The sequence below is a fragment of the Thunnus thynnus genome, chromosome 7 (assembly GCF_963924715.1).
Source record: "Thunnus thynnus chromosome 7, fThuThy2.1, whole genome shotgun sequence".
Lineage (NCBI taxonomy): Eukaryota > Metazoa > Chordata > Actinopteri > Scombriformes > Scombridae > Thunnus > Thunnus thynnus.
In genome coordinates, this window is record NC_089523.1 from 5,940,274 (window position 1) to 5,966,235 (window position 25,962).

At 40.0% G+C, this 25,962-nt stretch overlaps 1 protein-coding gene and 1 long non-coding RNA gene across 2 annotated transcripts in view; one reads left to right on the forward strand and one right to left on the reverse strand.

The window, feature by feature from the left end:
* Positions 1-2,356, forward strand: part of LOC137185687 (uncharacterized) — a 49,378-nt gene extending 47,022 nt beyond the window's left edge. Inside the window, exons 3-4 of the long non-coding RNA XR_010928900.1 lie at positions 302-376; positions 1,153-2,356. This is a non-coding gene — a long non-coding RNA (uncharacterized lncRNA). The remainder of the gene's footprint in view (positions 1-301; positions 377-1,152) is intronic.
* zgc:153039 overlaps positions 1-25,962 on the reverse strand; it is a 64,666-nt gene that overhangs the window by 13,223 nt on the left and 25,481 nt on the right. Inside the window, exons 7-9 of the mRNA XM_067593990.1 lie at positions 25,022-25,179; positions 20,191-20,273; positions 13,182-13,306 (exon numbers count right to left, since the gene is read on the reverse strand). Coding sequence (XP_067450091.1) covers positions 13,182-13,306; positions 20,191-20,273; positions 25,022-25,179 — 366 coding nt within the window. The remainder of the gene's footprint in view (positions 1-13,181; positions 13,307-20,190; positions 20,274-25,021; positions 25,180-25,962) is intronic.

A 25,962-nucleotide genomic window follows, 5' to 3' on the forward strand; every position in this document is an offset into this window, starting at 1 on the left:
TTGGAAATTCAGAGACAGAAGGTGGTCATATTCAAAGACATATCAGCTATGATAATGAATAAAGACCTCATGACATCATATCCCTGAAGTAAATCATTATTTAATATAGCTCACAATGTAAGATTTTTGTTGAGACTGTCAGAGCTGTTACCTCAACCCAACTTTAATCCAGCTCCAGGCTCATTTTCCTGGGGTTATTCTGTTCAGTGTTGCTGACATTCTACTCGTGACTACTTACTTGGCTTGTGACATCATTACTGTTATTTCTTTCCCTCTTGCCCGACACTATATCATTTTACAGAGTTTGTGGCTGATGCACCAGCGGTTCAGGCAGCAGCTATCTGGCCTTGCTGTACCACTGTCCTATACAACCGCTGTAAGTTGAATACTAATTAACAGTATATGTCAGCTGATGTCACCCGTACAAACGGACTCACAGACAAGCAAGACACACTCGAACAAAGAGAGGAAGATGTGCACATCCGCTACTATAATAGGGAGATGTTAGCTTAATTGAATAGTTACGCTGGCAAGGTAAACAAAGCACTTCTTAATGAAACTTTTCAATCAATATTCATTTCAGCAATGCAATTTTGGCCATTGTTATAGTAAAATGTTTTTTTAAAAAGGTCAGATTTTAACCAAAAGTGATTTCTGAATCTCAGACAAACTGTAATGACCCCAACTCAAACACACACACTCACACACACACACACACTCAGAGAGTTACAGGGCCATTTTCTAATGCGTGATTGCATGGCAGCATCAAAACAAATGAGAAGTTAATGCCGAGACAAGAGCAATTAACACAAGCACCACACATCGATAATAAGCTACTGCTGCAGACTGGTGTGGAGTTCACTGTGTTCGTGTGCATGGGCTTGAATTCATACATGGATGTGTGCATTAGTTCAATTCACTGCTCATACCTACCTGTCAAAATATACCGTGTGTGCTGATTAAGTGTAAATGAAGGTATGGTGGAGTTAGGAGCTGCACATGGCAGATAGAGGCGTTTATGTTTTTGGAGGATCATGTAATTGACCTCAATTTCTCTGCAATAACCACTGCCATTTGGATAAACAGCCATTAAAATAGTCCCAGCTGTAATTACACAATTCAGCTCAAATGACCGACTGGCTTCCTCCACAGATCCACACGTAGATAAAGACTATTAGACTATAAGTGGGAGAAAAGAGAGCAACACTGAACACTATGCAGCAGGTAAGTGCTAATGTACTGACAGCATGGCAGGGGGTGAGACCACCAGTAGGCTGAATTAAAAGGGAAGAGACAGACTAACAGACAGAGACAGAAAGAAAGCGTCATTAGCCTTCCTGTTGGTCAAGTTTTCTCCCTAGGTGAGGGAGGGTGGAAAATGTGAGTGGGTCCAAGGTTAGAAACTTGAAAGCAAATACTTTTTAAGATCAAAGCTTCTGAAAGCCAATATTTTGCACTGATATTCAAGAGTCCCATCCTGTGTAACTTAGTAAATCTGCACTTTTGTCCAAATTATAATAAGTTGTTAGAGCCCAACTGACACTGAATTTCTGAGGTCAACGTCGATATTTATACATCCAATAATGAGGTTCAAAGTTCATTCTTGAAACAGCAGTTGCCAGAACGATCTGACCTCAAATTAGTTAGCTGTTCTGAAGCTTTCAACTTTATCACATGGTCCTCATCAGCATGAGGACCATGAGGTTGCTCGTTTGCCATGGAACTGGAGATGTTCAAATTTCTAACAATTCTGAGCACCTGTAATACTTCTCATCAAGGTTGATGGAAATAGCAGCTGACCAAAAACAAACCTTTCACCTCAAGCAGGGTTTTCTTTAGGTGTCTGGAGGGCTTAGGTGCTGTGGTTGCGGTGGGTGGGGGGTAACGTCAGCACACTGCGACATTAGCAAGAATAAAAGTGAAACAGATATGCTCACTGATGAGGTAAGCGCTATGTCCTGAAGTAATCCTTCACACTTTTGTGAGTGATGATGTGAGAGGGGGGCTGGTTTGGAGGGAGAGTTGAGCTAAGTTTATAAGACTTTGCCAAATTTTAATCTAAGTTACAAACTAAGCTAACTAGTTAGGCTACATACTGGCAGCTTTCCTTTTAGCTTGTTCATAACAATTTGCTGTTAGCCCAACCAGCACACTGTGGTTGTGTAAAACACACCGGCAGCGGGTGGGAGACTGCGGGAATAGTGGATGAAAATATTGCTTTTCTACCAAGCGGCAACCTCCGGGGCTGAAAAAAGCCAACGCGGAAGTGCCAAAAGCTGCAGTTCCTAAAATGGCCACTCGAGGCTCCAAAGCGAGTCAATCCTCATAGACCCCCACGTTAAAATGCCCAACTTTACAGCAGAAATAAACATGTTTACAGCCTGGTTTTGGTCTCTATAGCTAATTTTGCCTTTCATGAATTCGTGAATTTTTTTATAACTCACTTGTTTAAATTTTATTAAGTCGTAAAGTTATACATAATGAAGGACATGGCTACTTTGAGTGACAGGTCCGCCAGCTGCTAGGTGGCTTGTGTCAGCCATTCGGCCCGCCTCTTTGCCCATTTCTGATTGGCTGGTAGTGAGGCAGAGTGACGCACTGCCAAGATGGCGACGGCCGGAGCGGCTCACTTTGAGCTTCAAAACCGCTCTGCAGAAACCAACAGGTGACGTCATGGTAACTACATCCATATTTTTATACAGTCTATGTTTTCTACATGTTTATGCTTGTTGAACAGGCTAAAATCCAACAACATATTGGCTTATATATAGATTCCTTAAGGTTGTTTTTTGGAGAATTGTGACAAAGATGTATGCTAAGTAGGATGATTTACTGTTGAAAAATTAACTTGTCTGTGCTCTCTGGTGGAGAAATTGTGTAATGGCAACGCTGTTTTTACATTTCTTGAAACATAGTGTACCTTTGGCATTTCTGTGCTGAAATTTCTTGAAACTTACTAGCTGACACATACTTCAATACCAATATATCTCAGATAAGCTAAATTTGGCTGGAGCCATGCAGCTGTATCCCTCAGGCTGAGTTTGTAGTATTACAATGTGTTACAATAGTGTTATAGTTAGTATTACAATAAGTGACAACTGCAACATAAAAAGGGAAATTCAAATAAAATTTAGACATTTTATTCCTTTACACTTCTGTTTTCAAGTTTGCCTTTAATGATTTTTTCAGTATATGTAGCACCATTTTTATGTATAAATTCCAAATAAATTCTACAAATGTACTCTTGTCAGGGCAGAGAAGACTCTGAAATAGCTTTCAGACCACATGGGACACTGAAAGTCACCAGTGAAAGTCATACTAATGAAGTGAGTGAGATGGTTAGCATCTCTTTAAGACAGAGAGGCAGGTTTTATGCAGGTTTTACAGACTGACATTCCTGAAGCTGTTGAGTGAAATCCTCTCACCATAGTGGAATGATTTCTCCAGTGAGACCATGTTGAGAGGAGGTATGAAGCTGCGTCATATCAAAAGGTGGATGACACATGAAAGTCACCACTGATACAGTGCTTAACTTTTAAGGCCAACATCATACTGATGTATCACTCCTCTTCCCACTGTTGCACCGCATTGGCCTACTGTCTTTAAACTTTGCTTTTATTTCTACTTGACTTGATCACTTGGCCCACAATTCTCTCATCTTATCCCGTCCTCCATCCCATTGGAGAGCCGGTGTAATTACGATAAAAGCTAGCCCGCCCGGTCCGCCCTCCCCCACCCATCTCTTTTGTCTCTCCGGTCCCTCTATCATCAGTGGCAACAGTCCCTCCATACCATCACCTCGCTCTCACCCCTTCTCTCTTGTTCTCCAGCGACTGATGTCACTTAGCTGACACAGCAAAAGTACCCTGAAATAATCGCTGCCAATCAAGTCCTTAGAGACATAAAAAAAAGAGAAAAGAAACAGAGAACGATGAAGATTGAGAGAGGAGGCCTGGCCTTAGGCCAAAAGACACGTCATAATTGAGGGAAAGCGGGGACAGAAACTTTATCCTTACTCTCCCTCACACACACACACACACACACACACACACTCAGGGCGGCTGCCAGGAGATGACAGGTTCTATAAGTGAGAGGTCAGTGAGTGTATGAGACATTATGTCAGTAGAGACTGGACTGACATTAAAAAATCTCATATCACTTGATATTGGATCAACCTCCTACAACATGATCCCCAACTCACCTGAATGCAACTTATAAGAGCCACCTGAACATATCTACATGAAGCAATCAACCTCGGGTCATCATACTATCTGATCACACAACGTAATACAGGACTTATCATAATTACACACCGTTCTTTCATTATATGTTGTCCATGATAAACAGCAGCATCATCTCTTAACATCTCTTGTCTCTTCTCCCTCTGTGTGAATAGTATTCTTAAGTTTGGCCTTGTGTGTGTGTGTGTGTGTGTGTGTGTGTGTGTGTAATCCCAAAGTCAAATTTCAAAAAACTTTTCACTTTGCATAAAACAATTTAAAATATTATTACACTTAATATTTACTTAATATTATACATTGTGCTTTATATTCTACTTTACGTTTTATCTACTCAGTCTTGTAATCCTGTTTTACTTCTGTCTGCTATGTACATACAGCGTTTATTGCAGGCATGTCTATCTAAGAAAAGGGATCCCTCCTCTGTTAGTCTTCCTGAGGTTTCTACCTTTGTTTTTCCTTATCTGAACCCATACTCTAAGCATAAAGGGTGTTAAATGTTTTACAGATTTTAAACCTCTCTGAGACAAACTGGGGCTTCGGTTAGGCAGCGCTCTGCTATTTATACTTGGCATGGCAGCTGATATATGACATAGTCAATAGACAAACTAACAAGGCTTGAGGCTGAAGCCAGTGTGGAAGAACCTTGAAGTGCAATGTCAACGACGGCCACTAGATGCTACAACTGACTCCATAATTCAATAATTTTTTAACAAGTCAATATGGTCTCAATCTCTAAATTCAGGCCCTCTAATAAGTGTGCTGGTGGTCATTTTGGAAATTATTGCTCCATTAATACGATTTTAAGACTTATAGTTGCTTTGATGTTTGCCGTGTGGCCATTGATTGACAGCTGTGATTGATATCTGGCTCTACTGCTGCTCTCCCCGGCTCTACGACTCGCACTGAGTCGGGCTATTGCTGCGATATTTCTGTATATTTAATCTACTATTTTATGGTACCTGCCCTGTTAGTATAATTTAGCTAAAGTAGCTAACGTTAGCCTGAGTGGGAATCCCTTAGTGTTCACTGTAAGCTAGCTTTCGCTTGGGTCCGAGGTAGCGTGGCATGTGAAAGGCAACACCCTACACTCCTTATTTGGAGGTCCTGGCTCCAAACGGAAAAGATGGCACAACTGTGGGCTTCAAACTGGCACCAATGCAAACCAATGGGTGACTTCGCCCCTCAACACGTCCATCTTTATATACAGTCTATTGAAATAGACCTCTTGCCAATTTCATCACGATTAGGGAGGTGCCAAAGAACTCAGCTGAAATTAAATTGAAAATCCAGGCCAAAAAAAACAAACAAATTAGTGTGAAGTTCCTCTTTTAAGATCTCTGCTCTACACCCTAAAGACAAGAAATTGTATATATAACATCAGATGTGACAGCTATGGGTAATGATACATGAAGCTTGGACAAGAAACTGAAGAGACACCAGAAACAGACAACATCAGCTGTCTGTCATAACACTGCCCAGGAAGGGGTTAAAAGGTCTTCAACCAGGAGTCAGTGGACAACTAGAGACTGCTGGAGAAAAGATCAAGGAAATCACTCACATCAGATGCCAAAGACCATCCCTCAATACACAACCACCTGTTAGCATGTGACAGCGATTCCATAATTGGGTCATGTGATAACAGCTGAACCGTCTCCATGGCAAATGTGCAAACTCCCGCCCATGTGGCTGAAAGCTCTGCAAAATGTCCTGCAAATGGACCTTATGTCAATACTATTTGTGAACATACTAATGCCAAGGATCAATAATGAATGTTTTCCTCAAATTACCTGACATAAGGAAAAACAGTATAGGGTCAATTTAAATATAAACTGACACAGGACAACATCATAGAGGGTCTTCCTTGAAAAAGATCTGATCAAAAACTAAATGACCAAACTCTGAATTTATGGTTTGAGCTGGGGCAAACTTTTATCCTCAACCATCATCAAACACTACCCCTCCATTAACAGATAATGATTCTCTAACATCCTATTTTCTCTCATCCATCCAGACACAGTTGATGATCCATCTGGATTTTTACACACCCCAAATCTCATTTAATAACACGGTCCAGTCAAATCTCTGACTCATATTTGGACAAAGGATGGACCCAGCAGAGGACAAAGCTTTTGCTTTTAGAGCTAATGGTTCAGCTGGTCAGTTCACACAATATTACAAAGACAATCAAGATGGCAGAAGAGAATGCAGCAGTAATTTGGACGTCAGATGGTACTGAGCTGTTAGAAGTAGAAAGAGTATGTGTGTGTGTGTTTGTATCTTTGAGCTGCCAGTTGTTGTTGCTTTTCAGTTGCACATTCTGACTGAAGGTCATCGCCTGTATGCGACTGGGTCCCACGCTTTCTACAAACATCGTTTGGCATCAGTGTGGAGCTCTCAGTTGAGTCCTTGATCCAGGTCAGTGACCCTATGATACTGTGGGTATATGTATTTATGTGTGTGTTCATGCATGTCTAAGCCACCAGTTCAAGAGGCCGGTGCCCACGCAGCATCGGTGGCAGGACACACAGCTATGGCTTTTAATTAGTCTCAAAACCTGCGCACATAAAAACCAGGCACATTTTTCACAAATAGAAAAAAGGTTTCACTAATCTGAAACTGTGTTTTAATGACTCTCTGGAGTCTCCTTGTTAATCTAGTCCAGATTTGACAAGTCTAAGTACGGTGGTAGTATGGTAGACTTGGGGTCCATTCCAAAAAGCAGGTTCAACAGTCTAACCCTGAACTCTGAGTTGATGAACACTGAGATGGAAAACTCTGAGTTTTCGGTTCCATAACAGCTGATCAGAGTCAGTTCAATCAACTCTGAGTCTGTTCCCTCCGAGTTAAGCGTGTGCGTAATGAATGAAAAAAGACATCAACGATGGAGCTCTGATACTATGATTCGCCATGGCAACAGGTAAATAAAAGGCAGAGCCTGCATTTTAATCCAGTGGATGTAGAGATATTAATGCATATGTACATGGACGGTGCACATTCATTCCTGAGTCAGAGCGGGGAAAGTGTCAACAAGTTAATACAATGAAGTTTTATTCAGTTTTTTCCATTAACCAGACTTACATCTCCTTAATGGATGATAAAGTGGAATCTGACTGTATCAGGCTGTAGCTACATTACATTTTAAATATATTTGTTCAGCTTTAATCTGACGGACAAAAGACAGGAGGCAGCAACTGAAGATGAAAAGTATGGTTAAAGATTTAAAACATATATAGATCAAAGACATAGAGACATGACTGTAAGCTCACAGTCTGATCCACTAATAATGTGTTTGGTGATTTGCACTTGAAAAGGCATCAAGGTTAAAATACAGTAGATGTTAAACTTTTAGACATCTATTTGTATTTTGGCTCAACAGCATCAGTGATGCTGCTCGATCCTGCTGACTCAGAAATATTAACATATAATCTCCAATATCATAGGACTGATGTTCCTTCGCAACCAAGTACATCATGAGTGATAGATATAATTATTCATTGATCCTAAGACATAATGTGCAATAAACACTTCAGTGCAGGAGCAGTTCAAACAAACTGACAGTCCTAGAAGTGCTCAGAATCACAGAAAGGTTGAACATCTATGATGGATAGCTCCAGAACAGCTAAGAAATGGAGCTTGAGGTGAGATTGCTTTTAAAATCCAACAGCATATTGGCTTATGTAAAGATTCCTTAAGCTTGTTTTTTGGAGAATAGTGACAAAGATGTATGCTAAGTAGGATGATTTACTGTTACATTACATTTCTTGAAACATAGTGTACTTTTGGCATTTCTGTGCTGCAATTTCTTGAAACTTACTAGCTGACACATACTTCAACACCAATATATCTCAGATAGGTCTTGTGTCTTGTATGCACAGCATCACAGTGTTATAAGAGTCATGCAGAGGTTTTATTCTGAGCTGATGGTGAATTCATATTGTGTAATATTTGAATGTGAGAGTAAAAGCCGCTGTTCAAAGAAATGACTGATGCGCATAAAAGTGGTAATTTAGAGTCTTTGAGTAACAAACTAATATCCAACCAGGATTTTGATTCTGACAGACAGTCGACCTCCGTTAATTCATGCACTTTGATATAAATTCTGATGTGAACTGAATGAATGAGGAGATGAAACAGCGTGTCTGGCTCTGTAAGAGGGAAGAGACAGAGAGAAACTCAGGGTTTGTTGAAGAAAACCTGCCAGTGAGCAGGTTAGGTTCACAGAGTCAGTTGCCATGGTAACTGACCCACAGTTTAAGTTAGCCAGAGTTTCCCTCATCTCAGAGTTAACAAACTCAGAGTTTACACTAAACCTGCTTTCTGGAACACACCCCTTGTCTAATGTGGTCTGGATGGAGAAATATCAGTGAAATCACTCTTTTTTCTCTCTTTTTTCTGTTAAAATAAAGATGTCACAAACCTGAAAGTGGGTTTAAATAACGTTTAGGTTTTTGCTAAGATGTCTAACACTTTTTCATAAGTGTGAGTTGTAAAATAAAACAGAATCAGCTGCTAAATGTAATTATTGTTGTAATTTATTGTTTCCTTTTGTTCTCTGAGGTGACTCCGTGTCTTTGACTGTCAGTGATCAAACCAAACAGCCAATCAAATGTCATGTTCAGTATTCAAAGTGACCAATCAAAGGAGTGGACTGTTTATTCTATCCCCGCCTACAAAGTCTCAATAGTCAACTTGACGAGCAAGCAAGCGTTGAGCAGTTGTGAGCAAGTAGGGAGGGTGGAGCTCGCCCTCGTCACAGCCCCGTGCACGCCGTACTGCATCTGTGCACGCGCAGCAGAAATGCTCCCTCGAGAGGATGCTTTCCAACTTGCAGATACTGTTCTGTGCGCTCACAGAGCAGTGACGCTCCCTAAACAGGACGGTTTTCCGCTCACGGATAATGTGCTTGTATCACATGCACGTGCCTGGTTTTTATGTATGCGGGTTTAGAGACTAATTAAACACCGTACACAGTACCCCCTGAGGATCACTCCATACAGCTGGAGCTACCACTGATAAAGCTGTAGCCAACAGAAGCCTCCTCACACAAAACACTTACAAATAAAAGAAAACAATCACAAGCAAGCACACACAAAGATATTGATAGATTCCAAGAGGCAGATGCACCCACACATAAATGATCAGGGGGGGAAAAAAAAAAGAAAAATCACCTAGTGTGACTTGGATCTGAGACACACAAACCCAGTCTCCAAACTGCATATCTTCACTCTCCTGCTGTATACTGCCAGTGCAAACACGCACATACACACAAACACAAACACACTTAACAAGCAGACATCTTTTCCGCTACATCATAATTTCCACCCCTCCTCTCCCCTCTCCTACACAACAGCAAATTTAAGGGAAAGGGAAATATTTCTGCTAAATTAGTTATGCTAATTACAGAGCAGTTCTCAGGGGGAGAGATGGCGCTAAATGGCTTTTAATTCTTTTCGCCTGGAAAGAGACGTGGGAGAGAGCCAGACAGAGAGCAGAATGAAAGAAGTAGAGAGCATGAGGAAAAATAAATAAACAACTAAATACACAAACAACTGGCGTTAAAATTTGCCCGGTGACACAGCGACAATGAAATAACAGAATTAATAACTCAGGGGAAGGGGAAGGAGACCAAAAGCGTGCGGCCGGCCAGACAAGCCGCCTTATCAGAACGCGGGGGCCCCGGGTCCCTCAGCCATCAGGGAGAGGGGGAGATCGCCGGTAGGAAAAGTTTTGCGGCTAACTTTGTGTCCTGTAGCCTTTGCCAGCGGTCAAAGCAGCGATAACGAGGCATGAGCAGATAGCTGTATGTGGAAGGCACCAGAGAAAAGGCTCTCTGTGTTGTACAGAAAGTTATTTATTCTCCAACACTCACTATTCAACAACCAGTTTCTCACTATACTAATACCATAAAGTATACACTGAATACTGATGTTGACAGTGCACTCTTGTGGCAGTTAAGAAATTAAAGTCCCCCTCCGCTCAAAAATGTGTCTTCCTTGTTTTTACTTAAGTTGAATGTTTGAGCTTCACTGTTCAGAATGATGTATGTGCAGAATTTGTTTTCACATTTTTTTAGGCGTGTACCTATGAGCACAATTTGTGACATCACAACTTGTCTGGAAGTCCAGTGTGTAATTTACACAAGTGTGATGTGGAAACTTGAAGTCTCCAGTACATGTAGACATCTTGTGTCCAGCTGTTAAACTTTTAAATGAAAAATATGTGCATTTTCATAGATTCTGTATTTTTCAATGAGGGAGAAGCAGTAAATGTCATTTAAATTCTAATTAATTAACTGAACCTTTTTGTAGAAAAAAAATATATCATACACAAATAATTATTCAAAGCAGAGGCTTATATATGTCTTTAAAAAATAGCTGGAGGGGATATTTAATGTTTGTCACTATGTATTTAAAATGTGAAAAGATACAAGGTAAGCAACTTCAAACAACTGCCAATTTTAAATCAGTTTTGGTTTGTGAGTCGTCCGCTACTGTGAACATGTCAGGCAATGTACTCGAAAATCAATATATGCACTGGGGACAAGTGGGCAAATCTTATTTAACAAAATAATGACTTGCTGTCTGAATTAAATACAAAGCGAACTGCAGAATTGTAGATTGAGGAGAAATTTGGCTTTAATTAAGTTAAATCCGATGTTAGCTGAATGACTGGGTAACCCCCGGACAAGCTTTGGTTTGGTGCCAACGGTTGTGGCCTGCCGACAACACAGCCACCTCTTTAGTTTGTATTTAATCCAATAACATCCTACAAAATAGTTCAGAGCTGAATAAATCCGACTGTGTATAGAACCGATATTTACAAGAAGACACCATTGATTTGGAAATGACTTTCAGATGTACAGTATGTTAACACCATTTTTCGCTGTATCCTGATTTCAACTACACTTGACGGATGTGTCCTCGATGTGGGAAGCTGCAAACATTCTCACGTCTAAAGACTCGCATCCAAGCGTCATAGCAGAGGAATCCATAACACAAACTGCAACGCTGGAGGCAATCTGGCATAACAATAAAGTGATGCATGTTGTTTAAACGGTCTCTCTCCTCCGTAACAAATAAAAACAGTAGCAGTTGTCATGCTTCAGATGTATTTCAGAACCAGTAGAGGAGTTTAATCAAGCAACATATGACCTTAGGAAAACAATATAGGTTATTGGATTTGGAGATGTACATTTATTAATTAAGAATAGTGACACTGACATCAACAATTCATACAGAAAATATGGAATAACTCATATATAGTTGCAGAGTGAATTGAATGCCAAAGTCTGGCAGTGTCATGATGTAATCACTGAGCTAAACACACACCTACTCTGTCCTCAGGTTATGCTGCTGTTGTGTGAAAATGGCTTCGGGGAGCTTTTATAAATCAGGATCATTGCATGTGTCTTAGAAATACAAACAACACACACACACACACACACACACACACACACACACAGACATTGTAAATTTAAATCTCTAAGCATCTCCAAACACTGTTACTTGAACATCCAGTTCAGGCTGCGTCCCTACAAAAACAAACACACACACACACACTCACAGTTTTATTGTCCGTTCCTCTCCAATATGGGGCTATAAGCGGTGGCTAGTTTTATGTCTTTTAATTAGTACGCTGTCGCCATAGCAGCATCCAGCTGACAAACAACCCCCTCTTTACACACATACATAAAGAATGGCAGAGGTAGAAAAGAGAGAAAGAAGGGGAGTGTGTTTAGTGAGGAAAAGGGAAAAAGTGCTACAGGAAGTTACATCCGAGAGTGTTTGATTTGAACGAGACCACAGGCAGGGTCCAAAATTAACTTTAGAAAAAATTTACTGGCCAGACTGATTTTTTACCAGCCAAAATAATAAATTGCTTTTTACTACTGCAACTTGCTATTATTACTATTTATCATGTCATCTTGGTCTCGTATACGATTCTCAATCAATATTATAGCAGTGTGCAAACATTCTTCAACACATAAATGTGCTCATGTTGGAATTAAATGCCATCACATTAATGTTTAGACTACAGCAGCACAAGCAATCAGAAAATCCATTGGCACCAAGTTCAGTGCTGATTTAATTAAGAACTATTTTGCGTCTAAATTGGATACCAAATTTACTAGAAGGATCATGATTTGCAAAATGCTTTAAATTGTTTACTACTTGTACATTCTATGTGTGGCAACAAGCAACGCTTTATTGAGCAGCCAGATTTTTTAAACCGGGTTCGCTGGGACAGCAACAGCAACATTCACCAAGTTAGCCCTTTGAGCTAATGTGTGCTAACTACGCATTTTTGCCACCACTAAATATCAAACAAAAGCCAGAGACTATATCGTATGAAGTTGCTGTGAGTTATAACTTTGCCATTTCTAAGCAGAAGGTAGAAGATAACGTCATCTCTGCCTGACAAGCCCAGACAGCTCTCCTGCTCCTGCCTCCGTCTCAGACTCACCCTGGTCAGCGGCTGTCTCCTCAGCCTGCTGCTGGGTGTTCAGCGCTATCTTCTTCTTTTTTCCATTTTATGGCAGGTGGCAACCAGTGTTAAGGTGCATTACTGCAACCTACAATGCTGAAGTGTGAACCAGAGTTATCTACCGCCACAAACAAACACAGCTTTCTCCAGCACGTGTAGGAAATTCATTTTTTCCCATTGGCCAGAGTGGCGGGTGGTCTCCATAATGTGCTCGCCAAAGACTAAATTTACCTGAATTTGGTGAATGACAAGCGTTCATTTTGGACCCTGATCACAAGTCTTCATTATTAATGACAAGTGAACTGTGTGTGTGATAGGTTAGTGACACGTGTGCATCTTTTTTTAAGGGGATGTACCCTAACTGCTGTCTGCTTTACAGTGTCAAATGTTCTTATGTACTGTATGTCTGACTCTCATGGCCCACATACTGTAGGTGTGTGTGTGTGTGTGTGTTACCTGAAATTAGGTGCAGAGGCCCATTCCAGAGCAAGGCACGCCAAATCCACAGCAGCATACACCAACAGGAAGAAAATGGTCACAATACTGGCGATATTGTTGAGCTTCCCTGAAAACAGCACCAGCTAGAAAGAAAGGACAAAACAAAAGAAGAGGGAGAGGAAGAAATACAGAAAGGGAAAAAGAGATTCACATTCACAGCAACACAATCCAAAGTCGGACAGACGAGTGTGTTTTAATGCCTTTTTCATATGACCTTCTTCAGCACCCACCTGCATCTCACAACCAAAAAACATGTTTCTAAAATATGAAGTCAGCTACATGATTTGCATGTTAATGTGCATTTTGGGTAAAAATAAGGCGATGAAGCATCTGATTTATGTATATCATCTGATTTTTCCATCTTCAGTCTTTAAAGCCCTTATGTGTGCACAAAATGAAGTTCCTCTTTAAAGATTTCTGCCTCCGGTGACTCCTAGTGGTAATACCAAAAAAAGATAGCACTGCTGTCTCTGTGCTAAATCTGGAACAGGGATGGAGTTCGATAGCATTTTATTTAATCCGAATCCAGTATCTAGTTTCACCAGGATTCCCCTAAAATTGCATCATGTACTCAGCTGGGGAATTTCTCAGGGGAAGAGCTGCTACTCTTGTTGATCTTGTTGAATTACAGAAACACACAGTCCACTGGTAATAATACAAGGCAACAGCCAAAAGTTTCATTTTTACCTGTTATGGGATTAATGTTAATTATACAGCTAAAATGACACTTGTAATTTTAACTGATGAAATAAAGCTGGTACCTGGATGTTTTATACCTTGCTCATTTGCTTTTGATTCATTAGCTTCTGAGCTTAATGAATCTGGGTATTTTGTTAATCGGGAACTTGTTATCAGATTACAACCCTAATCGCAAAGAATGAATGGCTGAAAGCTGAGATTGTCCTGTTTTTGTACAAATAAAAACTTATGCTAACAAAATAATCTGAAAAACATATAGTGGCTTTCAGTATGCCATCATTGACGCCAGAGGTTCCACACATGTTTTAAGGCAAGGATCCCCATAGAGTTGAGCATTAATCCATTTTGGTCCCAAGAACCCCAATGCAGATTTGTGCTATGAAATATTATTATCAGCTTGCAATGTAGTAGGAAGGTGACATCAAGGATAGATTTGACCAATATCTAGAGAGCGAGAGACTGTTAAAATTAAATTATTCTACATTTTCCCGGGGACCCTTGAAGGACCACAGGTGGTCTCCCCAGACTCCACTTTTGGAGCCACTGATTGAGGCTAATGTTCAGTTTTAATTAAGATGGTATCTAGGCTACTGTTCAGCTGCATGCAGTCAGCTATGTTAGCTACAGCAGCTACGTGACAACATGGTCAAGTCCAGTCATATTTAAAATTCACAGTGCCTGATTTGGAGGGAGAGTCGTACATTTAATAATCCTGACGGCACATGGATGTATGAGATTCACCCTCTCCCCCACTGTGAGGTGTAGTAGGTGACTTCTAATAGAGGAGGGAAGTGCAGACCATATTATAAGTACTGCTCTCTGACATGTTCTCTGACATCAGATTGTGTGTGCCTCACTGTGAATTACCACAGATGTGAAAGCCAAGAATGAAAGCAGTAAGAGCTTCCACTGTTTCACCTTCATTACATCTGGCTATAACAGCAATATACTTTACATTACCAATTATGGTTACATTTAATGTAAGAAGTAGTTCATATTTGTGTCAATGTAGATATTTTTTTTTTATATTAAAGCTACAGCACTTGATTTATGGGCACCTTATTAGGCTGTTTTGGTGAATGTGTTAGCAAATAGTCGCACATCCAGCAGACATAGAGCAACATTAGTGTCGTGTTTCTGGCCACCTGACAAATGCACGTTGCTAACTTTATCTGTCTGCTGTTTGGTGGTGGGTAGGTGCTGTAGAGTGGGTTTAATAGGGCTTTTTAGCTGAAAACAGCTGCCTGCTGCGGCTGGAAACAAGGTTGATGAGAGCTTTGAGAGTGAACCAAAACAGTGAAATTGTGGGCCAAAACAAAACCCCGAAAAAGCTAAAAGAAGCTAAAAATGCTGTAGAGCTGTAGAGTTGGCTGATAATTCTCTGTGGGTTCATCACTAACTTTCACATTACACTTACTAATTTGATCCATTGATAATATAAAAATATTGATTAGTGCTGCTTTAAAGAATGAAGGAACTGTAATGTTTCAAGAAGATCACTGTTTCCTCATAAAATGCACAATTATCCAATAACTTCATACATAATCTATTCAGATATTTATTTACACTTATGCTGTGTTCCCATCCTGTTGAAGTTATCATATTTATTATTTTCTGGCCGTTCACGTAGACATCCAAGCAATAATCACAACTAGGAGTGACATGAATCCATCATTCAAAGCACTCTAATGCAACATTGGTATGTGCAGAATATTTTTTATCCCCGCATAATCAGCTCTCATAGAACCGTAGCTTAACTATTCATTCAGTGTGTAAATTACACTCGTTACCAGCAATCTGTCTCTTGCATTGTGCGATGCAGTGAACACTTTCAAGTTATAACAATAGAAACCTTTCCAATTGTTACCCTCCATTCTACACGTACCACACACCTTCCTTCTTTTTTTACAGGTACAACACACAGTGTGAATAAACATAACTTTCAGGCACAGGCTATCATTAGCTCTTTTGTACTGAATGAAGTTTTTCTTTGCACATTTCATCATCATCATCATCATCATCATCATCATCATCATCAAGTGTGCTATCTTTATCCGTGTGTGTGCGGCTGTGACAGATTGCTCAGAACAAGGAGTTAACTACAGTATCCAGGAACAAACACAAGGCAGAGTCTTTCTTTCCAATTACCATGTGTTTTATGATTGGCCACTGAGAAACTGGAGTTGGAGCATATTTTCTTGAGCTCAAGGGCGTACCAGTGGTACTGTGGGAGGAGAGGGGACTAAATACTGTAGCAACTCTGCCATCACTAACTTTGTGACCATGAGGCAGAAGTAAACTGAAGGGAAGAGAGAGGAGAGAGAAGGTAATGATGGGGAATTGAGATTAATGATGTCACGTTATTGACAGGCGGTCAGAAAGAGAGAAAAAATGACATGAGACAGACCGAGGGAGCAATGAGGGTGGAGAAGGGGAAGAGGGAGAAGAGAAGAAGAAAGAAAAAAAATGAGATGGAAAGAAGAGATGAGAGAGAGAGAAAGAAGAGTGAAAAAGACAGAAAGCGGGCAAGAAAGCATCTCTGACCTCTGGCAGGCAAAGTCAGTGGGTGTCTCTCCAGCGCTCCCATGGGAGCCAGCTCTACTAGAGCATTAATTAGCCATTAACTCAGACACAAGCCAGCATGGACAACCGCTGTCACAGCACACAGTGTGTGTGCGTGTGTATGTGGTATATTTTTGTGTGGCTATTTCAAAGACTGTTTTTACTGGAAAGCAGTGTGCATAAATTGCCATAAATTTCACTGCAATAAGTGGGCTCACACAGACACTTTTATTAGATAAAAAGAATTGAGTGGAAGCAGCTGAGTAATGTTTTGGACCACAAAGCCAATGCTTTTCCAGAAATGTCTCAGGGTTACAGGTAACAAGTGGACAGTGCTTGCTTAAGTGTGTGTTTGGACTCAGATGTAGATACAGCATGGCTAATGAAGCACTAAGTAAAATACATCTTTTCTAAAATGCTTCAACCAAGAGGTAATTAACAAAATTCTAAAATTCTGTTGTGATTACTGAGGGCCAAAATGACCAAATATGTGTCTACTTTTTACATATAATTTAGCTAAAAAACATTAACACTGTTATTTTCAGATAAATTGCAGTATAATTAAAACAAGTTCAAGTACTCTTTAAAGTTGTGACTGTTAAAAGAACTTACTGATACTCATAATGAGAAATAAGTTCCAGTGCCAGTAAATGTATTGTATCAGAAGGCCCTGTACATGGGTAACATACTAGTTTAAAGGACCAGTGTGTGGAATTTAGTGACAGTTAGTTGCAACGTGCAACCTCACCACTAGATGCCACTAAATCTCACACACTGGCTCTTGAAGCAGTTAGTGAGAATTTGAACACCCTTCTGTAAGTTTCGTTTTACCTGAATGTATTTAGTGAAGTAACTTTCACCTTAATTCTTCCTTACATGTCATGTTGTGCTGCCAAGAAGGTGATTACTGCAAATGGTTACCTATAGGCATTAAATAGGAAATGCTTCAATTCAGAAATTCAGTTTTAGGCCCTACAGTTTTGTTTGTTGCCCATCAGTTTCACATGGTCTGCTATCCCACAATGCTTTGAGAGGTAATTTACTCACCTCCCATTAAAAATGAACAGTCAAAACTTGTGACCGGGACTGAGACTGAAGCCTGATTTTTATTTGACTTCGGCTTGTAAAAGTGATTCTTAAAAGAATCATTTTTGTGTATAAAACTGTGGAGATTGGTAAAATTGGCCAGTTTGATGTTTTATGTAAAAGTTGCAAGGAATTGAAAATATTGTAAGGTCTCATAAATATTGTTGGTATCGGAAGATTGCAAATTCATGCAAGCACTGAATAAAACTGACTGATGTACAATTTTAGCATAATCATGTGCAATGTCCCTCTTTTCCATCACATTAATCTATGCTGGGCTACATCTTCACCTCACCCGTCCAGCTTTATTCTCTTCTAACTTCTCTTCTAACTTTTTCTCTTTCTTCCCCCCGTTCTCGCAGGCTGCTCGTTTTCTCTTTACTTAAAAGTCCAATAAAAGAATGCCATCCTCCTCCTCCTCCTCTCCCTCACTTCCTTCCTTTTCTATCCCGCCTCGTGCGTGAGTGTTCGAGACAAGATTACAATCAGACCTTTGTCATCAGTGAATCATTCAAATGGCGGAGGAAGAGGACGAGAGAGTCAATGATCTCTGAGCAGCTAACGATTTCCATCTAATTGCTCCTCCTCCACTCATGGAGAGTGTCGAGGGACGAAGAGAAGAGAAGGAGAGAGGTGAGGAGAGAGAGGAAAAGAGACAGAGAGCGCAAATAATGACAAGCCATTCAGCCTTTAACACTCACCTCTGATAATGATGGGATAGTCAGGCCTATTTGCTCCTAAAATCCTCCTCTTCTTTGTCTCTCTATTCTCACCCTCCTCCTCTCTGCCAATATTTCCTGCTCCGTTTAAATTGACTTCTTTCCCCCACTTAGAAGACACAATAGCGCAGAAAAAAAATTTCTTTGTCTTCTTTGGTCAGAGTAGAAAAACTGTGTGTTCCCTTCAGCTGTTCTTATACTATCCCTCTCTCTGATTGCTCCTTCTGTTCTTGAAATCATTTTTGTCGTCATCCCCGTTTCTCAGACGCCACTAATTTTGACAAAAATGATGCATCTCCTGTTTTTTTGTTGTTGTTTTTTTTAACAAATTTCTCTGGCTAAAGGACTACGTTTATGAGTTATTATCACTTTGTTATGATTGTTAATAACTGGCACAGATGAGGACTTCATCAGTCATTCATGCTTTGTTCCGTTAGTGATTCAAAACAGGGGCCAATTTTTCCATATCAAACAATCCACAAGCAGATACAGTACATATCTCTGTAGCATTTTGCTGTTACAAACATGCCAAATTAAGAGTGACCTCTTATTACTGTACATTTTCCTTCACTATTCTTAGTCATAAAACTCCAGTGAAGGTGGTTTATGGCAGAAAATTAGAAAAGATAAGAAAAAAATCACATATTTTAGTCTGAAATCAACTGACCACACAGCTGCAGGACAAGAAAATGTCAACCTCTGTATCAACAAAAACTAAAATAAAACTGTTACATTAATCCATCCAGCAGCCACACTCTTGTGGGAAATACCTGGCTCTTCATGCTTCTCTATATTCACCAGGTAGTCACTAACTTTTTGGTGCTGAGCAGGTAGCGCCTGCTGCAGCTGTAAATAACACTGATGAGAGCGGTGAGAGTGAACCTCGATAGTAAAGTTGCAGCGGTAAAACCAAAACAATGAGCTGAAAGACGCTAAAACGCTCCATAAAGCGGAGGGGAACAACAGAGTCGAGTGATCTGTGAGTGTCACCTTTCACATTACACAGTCATCTGACCCATAGTTAACATAAAAGTATTGATTTGAGCAGCTTTCAGTCATTTGGATTTTTGCTGCTGATCTCATTAAATGCCATTAAACACAAGAAACCTCGATGGTAGTGGAGCCTTCTTTGGTCAACAAGATGAATGACTTAAAAAGTATTTGTTCACTGGAAATGCACAAGAACTGTATGACAGGTTTGTGTAGATGTTATTGGTAGATGCAGAGTGAATCAAAACTCTTCAAACTGAACTAGTTTCTCCTCTAAATTAATCCGTTCTGTTTGAAGGAAGAACTCTCTAAAGTCAAACTGGAGAACATTCTTATCTTTAAGTCTGAGGAAAGTTTCTACAGCAACACCTCACCATCCAAACAATAGGAGCTTGGGCTGAAATTGTCTCACTACCTCGCAAACCTTTATTATCCAGGAATAATAGCTGATTGTTTGAAGCTTCTCTTCCTTCCTTTTGTTCTGAGCTTCATTGCTCCCATACCTCAGCAGGTATTTATCCCTGGTTTATCAATTTCATCTCAATATTTAAAAAACAGTCTGAGGCCTGTGCTGTTGTATCTGTATTCTTGACCCTTGAAGCTCTATATTTTTAGACAACAATAAATCAGGGAGTTTATTTAGAAATGTTTTTCATCCTTGTTTTTTTAATTGAATATTGCCAGCTAATTAGTATTGCCCTCAGTGTTGTCTGAAATGTAGACAAAATGTGGAGCTGAGGGCACGAATTAAGCCAAAATGTTGTGTCTGAAGAAGAAAATATTCTTTTCTGTTTAGTGCTTACAGTTTTCTGATTTGCTGGCATTTGCTGCGTTTCCTTTTTGATGGTCATAAACTGCTAGAAGCACATTGATTAAGTATCAAACGTCTACAGCGGTTTATCTCCACTCACCTGCACAAGGAACCAGGAGATAAGCACAGAGACCCAGGGGTTACCACTGTGGGACGTCTTCTTAGCAGGAGACAACACCTTACCTACAACGAAAAAAAGAGAAGACAGAACATCTCTGAAAACACGTTTATGATTGATGCAGTTGGACTAATTAGATAAACTATATCATAGAATGGATGCAAATCGTAACAGATTCTATGGTGTGTGTTGACTGGTTTTCTCAGCTGCTTCAATATAAAAATATCACCAGTGACCTTTGAAAACCGACAACAGTGAAACCCTGGGTGTATAAGTGGACAGAAGATTTAATCAAAGAAAGAATACGATCAATGAGCATCCTTGGTTTTGATAGAGAATTTACTATTGGAAATTACACGTCCACAGGCATCGCTCTTGGCACTGGAAAATGTTACGCTCTGTAATTTCGGATACATTGTGGGCGTAAAGTAAATTAAAATTGAAGGTGGACATTCCTTGCTGATCAGATGTCACTTCAGAGATGTCTGTTGTCAGTACTTGTGCAAGTGTTAACTTGCATAGTGAAACTTTTCTGTTGACACCTCCTCCTCATTGCTATTCCTGATGGTTTTTTGACACTCTACTTCCCACAAGCCTCCATGAAATATTAATGTATTCACTTATCGAATGAGGAGCAGATCTTGGCGTGTGTAGTTTTGCTGCCGGTGGACAAAAACTGAGTGATTTTATGATCGTCTGAAGTTTCAGAGCATCCTCGCGCTGAGAAGAATACAGTTCTCGGTTAAACACTGTATGAAAATTGTGTTAGTTCAGGTAGGAAACATAAAGCTTATTTAATAATACTTACTGTGGCATTTTAATACCTTGTGTACAGCCTATATTCCATATTCTTATGGAACATATGTAAGTACAGTACTTCTTCTGATAACCTTGAGAAGGCTCAAGTGCACTTCCCACTAAATTTTAGCATGTACTTGGAAGTATACAGTTATACAGTGCAAGAGAACTATAGAGAGTAGAACATGTACTCATTTGTTGTCTTGGTTAAGAAAATATAGAACTAAAGTTAACGTAATGTGCACATCCAAAAAGCTCTTCAACGGGTGTTGGGGCAAACAGGAGAAAGCCACTTCAGTTATAAAATATAGTGTTTTCACTCCCTCACCTGCTCAGTCATGCAGAATTTACAATAATTAACAATAATTAACACCTGACGTGTCACCGCTCTCCCACCCACTCCTGCAGAGATTTTTACTGCTCCTACCTGCAACTTCATACCCCACAAGGAAAATAAGGCTCATGTTTCCCTAACTGATTATTATTTTGAAGAAATGATAAGGCCGTGTTTAGACCTAGATTAGTACTGTGTGAAAAAAACGTAGTCCCCTCATTCATTTCAATGAGACCATTGTGTGCCCACGCTTGATGCTCAACTTTTGCTGCAATGCAATTCAGCATCATCTGACGAGGTGCTGCAACGGCCAATCAAATACATGCAATAGCATACTGTATCTCTACAGTTTATCTCGCAATCGTCGTGACAAAATAAAAAAGGACTGCCACTGTGATAACTTGTAACTTCCTGTCTCTGATTATCATAACTGCTGTGTGGTGTTTTGGTGTCTGATTAGCCTTCAGACTCATGGATCAGCCTTCCTGGATCCTATTTCATTGTCTCATCAGTAAAGGCAAAACACGTCCCCACTAACACAGCCCCTTGTGTTTTTTTGTTGTTTTTTTTAAAATCAGTGGCATTTTCAGTCTAAACACCCACTAATACAATTACTCTGCTGTTAAAATGCCTCCTTAGAAGACATGAACTAAAAATATGCCTCATTAAATGGACCTGGGCCTGTTTAATATACTGTAGTAGGGAAAATTAAAACAACTTGAAGGCGTGGGAAGTAAAAGTCTATTAAAACATAATGTATCCTGCTTCTCTTATAATCTATGTTGTTTCCCATGGCAACAGACACAAACCAGATTCTTGAACGTCGGACATCAGAGCGGCAGTGATAATGTTACGCTTTACAGATCCGATCGGATTCGAATTAGAGATGGCAATTTCTAATGTTACTGACATTTAGACAAAATTCATGTAATTAACTACACGTCTAGTCTAGAACAGAGAGAGCGAGAGGGGGAGAGTGAGTGGGCGGGCGAGACGGTGAGAGAGACAAACTCAGCTGAAACTTTACTTCTTACAAGACCAATAACTGCAACCTCTCATATTCTCATATATGAAATTTCACGTCATGATGGTTTGTGTTAAATCTCACATGAACAACAAAAGAGACTTCAACCAATGAGAGATAAAGGGACATGACAAAAAAAAAAAAGCATGTGAAGAAGGAAAGAAAATGACAGAGTGAAGTTGGGGAGGGGGGTGAAAGGGCGGTGGAGGGGAATCTGAGTTTAAGACTAAATTTCACAGCTGATAAATGACTGGAATTAAATCAGTGAGACTTTAAAGTCAAATCAATGCGACTGAGAGGAGCAGATGGCAGAGGATGGAGAAAGCAGGACAAAGGTGAAGGAGTTATCAGCGACTTATAGAGAAGAAAGAAATGGAAGATGTGTAGGATGGCAGGATGAACTCTGTGTATGTGTGTGTGTGTATGTGTTGGAAAAATAACGCACCCATCACTCTGTTTACATAGGACAGTGGCAAGGTTAAGCAGTGAGTAGCATGGATGAATTACAACAACAAGAACAACACACACTTACACACATCACGCATACAGTGTGGTCATACTAACCGTTTCATCCCCCCCTCTACGAGCGCATTACACATTTTATGGTTCCACACCGACTCTTAATTGAACAGATTAATCTAATTTAAGTTAACCCTTTGACTGCTGCTGATCAGACAGAGCTGAACTTGAGTCATCTGCCTCTGCTCCATCTGATCACTCCGCAGAGGAACTTGCACTAATACAGCCATTTATCTCCCCTGACACACACACACACACACACACACACACACACACACACACACACACACACACACACACACACGCACGCACGCGTACAGCTATACACACAGACAGAAACAGGCCAAATCAATTTGCAAAAGACTTAACAAAAGGAGCACAGGATGGGATAAGGAAGTTGCTCACGGTCATTAATAATGACAAAGCACCAAGCGGCATGGATTCACACAGAGAGGCAGGGAGAGATGGAAATCACACGAAGGCTGCGTTCGCTTGATAAGAGAATGACTGCTAGAAGAACTTCATGGTTAACATGACAACTTTTAAAACTTTAAAATGGACCAGCTGACACTGACCACGTTTACATGCACACTAATATTCCACTATTATTCCGAATTTGATATGGATCATGTAAACAGCATATTCTGTTTGGATATTCCGATTTAGTCCTTATTCTGAATGTAGCATTTTCCGATTAAGACGTGGGATATGCCGATATTTACATCAGCGCATTTGGAATGTGCGTCTCAATTGGGGTTTTTACCACAGTTTGCGACGCACTGCTTCAAGATGACATATGCTGGAGCAGGAAGACAGACAGAGGAGAGGAATGAGAGGAGAGTGGAGAGCTGTTCAGGGCAGGCTGGAAAAATAAGCGCGCCTTCTCCAAGACGGGGAAGGAGAGATTGGTTATTATCCTGACTGACGCTGACGACTCAGTGCGATGCACCAAAAACACTCAGCAGTGTAGTAAACATCATGGAACAAGCTGCGTACTGGATGTGCCTGTAACTATATATGTATAATATCAGTCATATCAGTATCACTTATAAATATCAGGCAGCAGCTCACTGATGTTTTTCACCTTGCTGGTTTACTTCACTGCCTGCAGAGATCTTGAGTTTCCTGTTCCTACTGGAGCAGAAGGAAACCCTGTAAACCCTCTGCATGGAAACACCTTAGTAGGAGTATTGTCTTTTTCAGAATAAGGGAAAAACCGGAATATTTTGTGCATGTAAACATAGTCTACACTAAGAGTACTACCAAACTAAGCCAGGTGAATCTTTTTCTCTCTGTTTCAGCTGTCTGTCCAGACTAAAATGATGTTTTTCTTGCCCAAAAACTGATCTTTTCTAAAACAGTTTCCAGAGTGTGTAAATCTTAAAGCAGCAGCTTGGCGTTTGCTGCCCAGTGAGGGACTGGGCTGTGTGGGAGGAAAGTTAAGAGGAGATTTTACGTCACCTCAAACCTAAAAGTCACTGTAGCCGAATACACGATGCAGTTGTCGTCATTAACCAGAATTTATGTTGATTTTGTCAGATGATGTCGCAACTATAAAATTATTTTTTTATCACCACAGTGCAGCAACTTGAGAATGACTGCTGGTTAATAGGTCATAGTGATGGGACACAATTAAATGACTTTTTCATTCCGTTGTCTGACAACGGAAACAGAAAAATATGTAAATGAGAACAAAAAAAATCATGAATTCTGTTACATTAAAACACTTTGGAACAAGCTGTCACTTGGCAGAGTAAGCACACTGTGTCAATATTTTGTCAAATAAAATAGTGATAGCCTGACTGACTGTAGTTCAGTTCAGTCGGTCCAGACCAAGGGAAAAAAAGATACATTGTTGCCTTTCAGTTCTAGTCCACAGACTAACAGGTGACTCTGATAATTGTCATACAACATCATCAGTGCTACATGGACCCATGTGGGAAAACCAGTCTGGTTCCTGACAGCAAGTCATAGAGCTCTTTACTGCACCTTATGTGTTTCTTTCACTTCTCTGGTTAGAGCTCACAAAGAAATAATTGAGCAATATTAGTTGAGATTGCAACTGGACTTCATATGTTTTAGTTCAGATGATGTAACATAACTGACAGGGAGCATATGAAGCACTTCACTGCACCTACCAAACAAGTCATCCCTGGCCAGGGCGTAGAGGATGCGTGAGGCTCCGATGAGGTTGCTCATGGCAGCGGAGAGGGTGGAGGAATAAACCCCGACGGTGACGAAAGGTCTCCAGACGTTGATGTCTCTGAGGAAGCTGTAATCCCTCTGAAGCAGCACACTACAAAGGTTTAGAGATAAACCTGAGATTAATACAGATAACTTGAACAAACATAAGTAAATAGAAAATAATTCACTAATTCTGTTACTCAACTGAGCAACAAAGATATGCTACAAACAAATAATAAAAGAAATCAAAAGAAAAATAAAATTAAAGAAATAGCTGAGCAGTGAAGTACAGCAGTAAATGTTTTATGAACAGAGTTTTTCATTTGAATTTTTCATTTTAACCTTTCTCAATCTTTCATGGTCAAGAATGAACTATCTTACTTAACCTTGAAATTAACATGAATGAAAGTCTTAACAAGTGCTCCATGACGACCGACCAAACTCCATCTGTCCATGAAGGCTGAGTGATAAGGTTGAAGTCAAGCAGACCTTGATATGAGATTGTTTTTTTGAACCTGAGTTTGATATAGTTTTGTTTTATGTGTAACTTCAACTGAAATTTATATATTTTTTACTATGTTCACCATCTTAGTTTAGTGTGTAAGCATGTTAACATTAAGTTAGCATGTTAGCATGCTAACATTTGCACTAAACACAAAGTACAGCCGAGGCTGAAGGGACTGTCATTAGTTTTGCAGGTATTTGGTCATAAACCAAAATAGTGGACAACTTAAGACTTTGACCTGATGATGGTGCTGTATAGAAAGTTAGAGGGTCATCAAAGTTGTTACAATTCACCCAGAGAGGAACATGAATGTCAAATTTTATGTCAATCTATACAAGTATCAACCACAAGTATCAACCTCTTATTATGAAAAGAGAGCAGCAGAGAAAG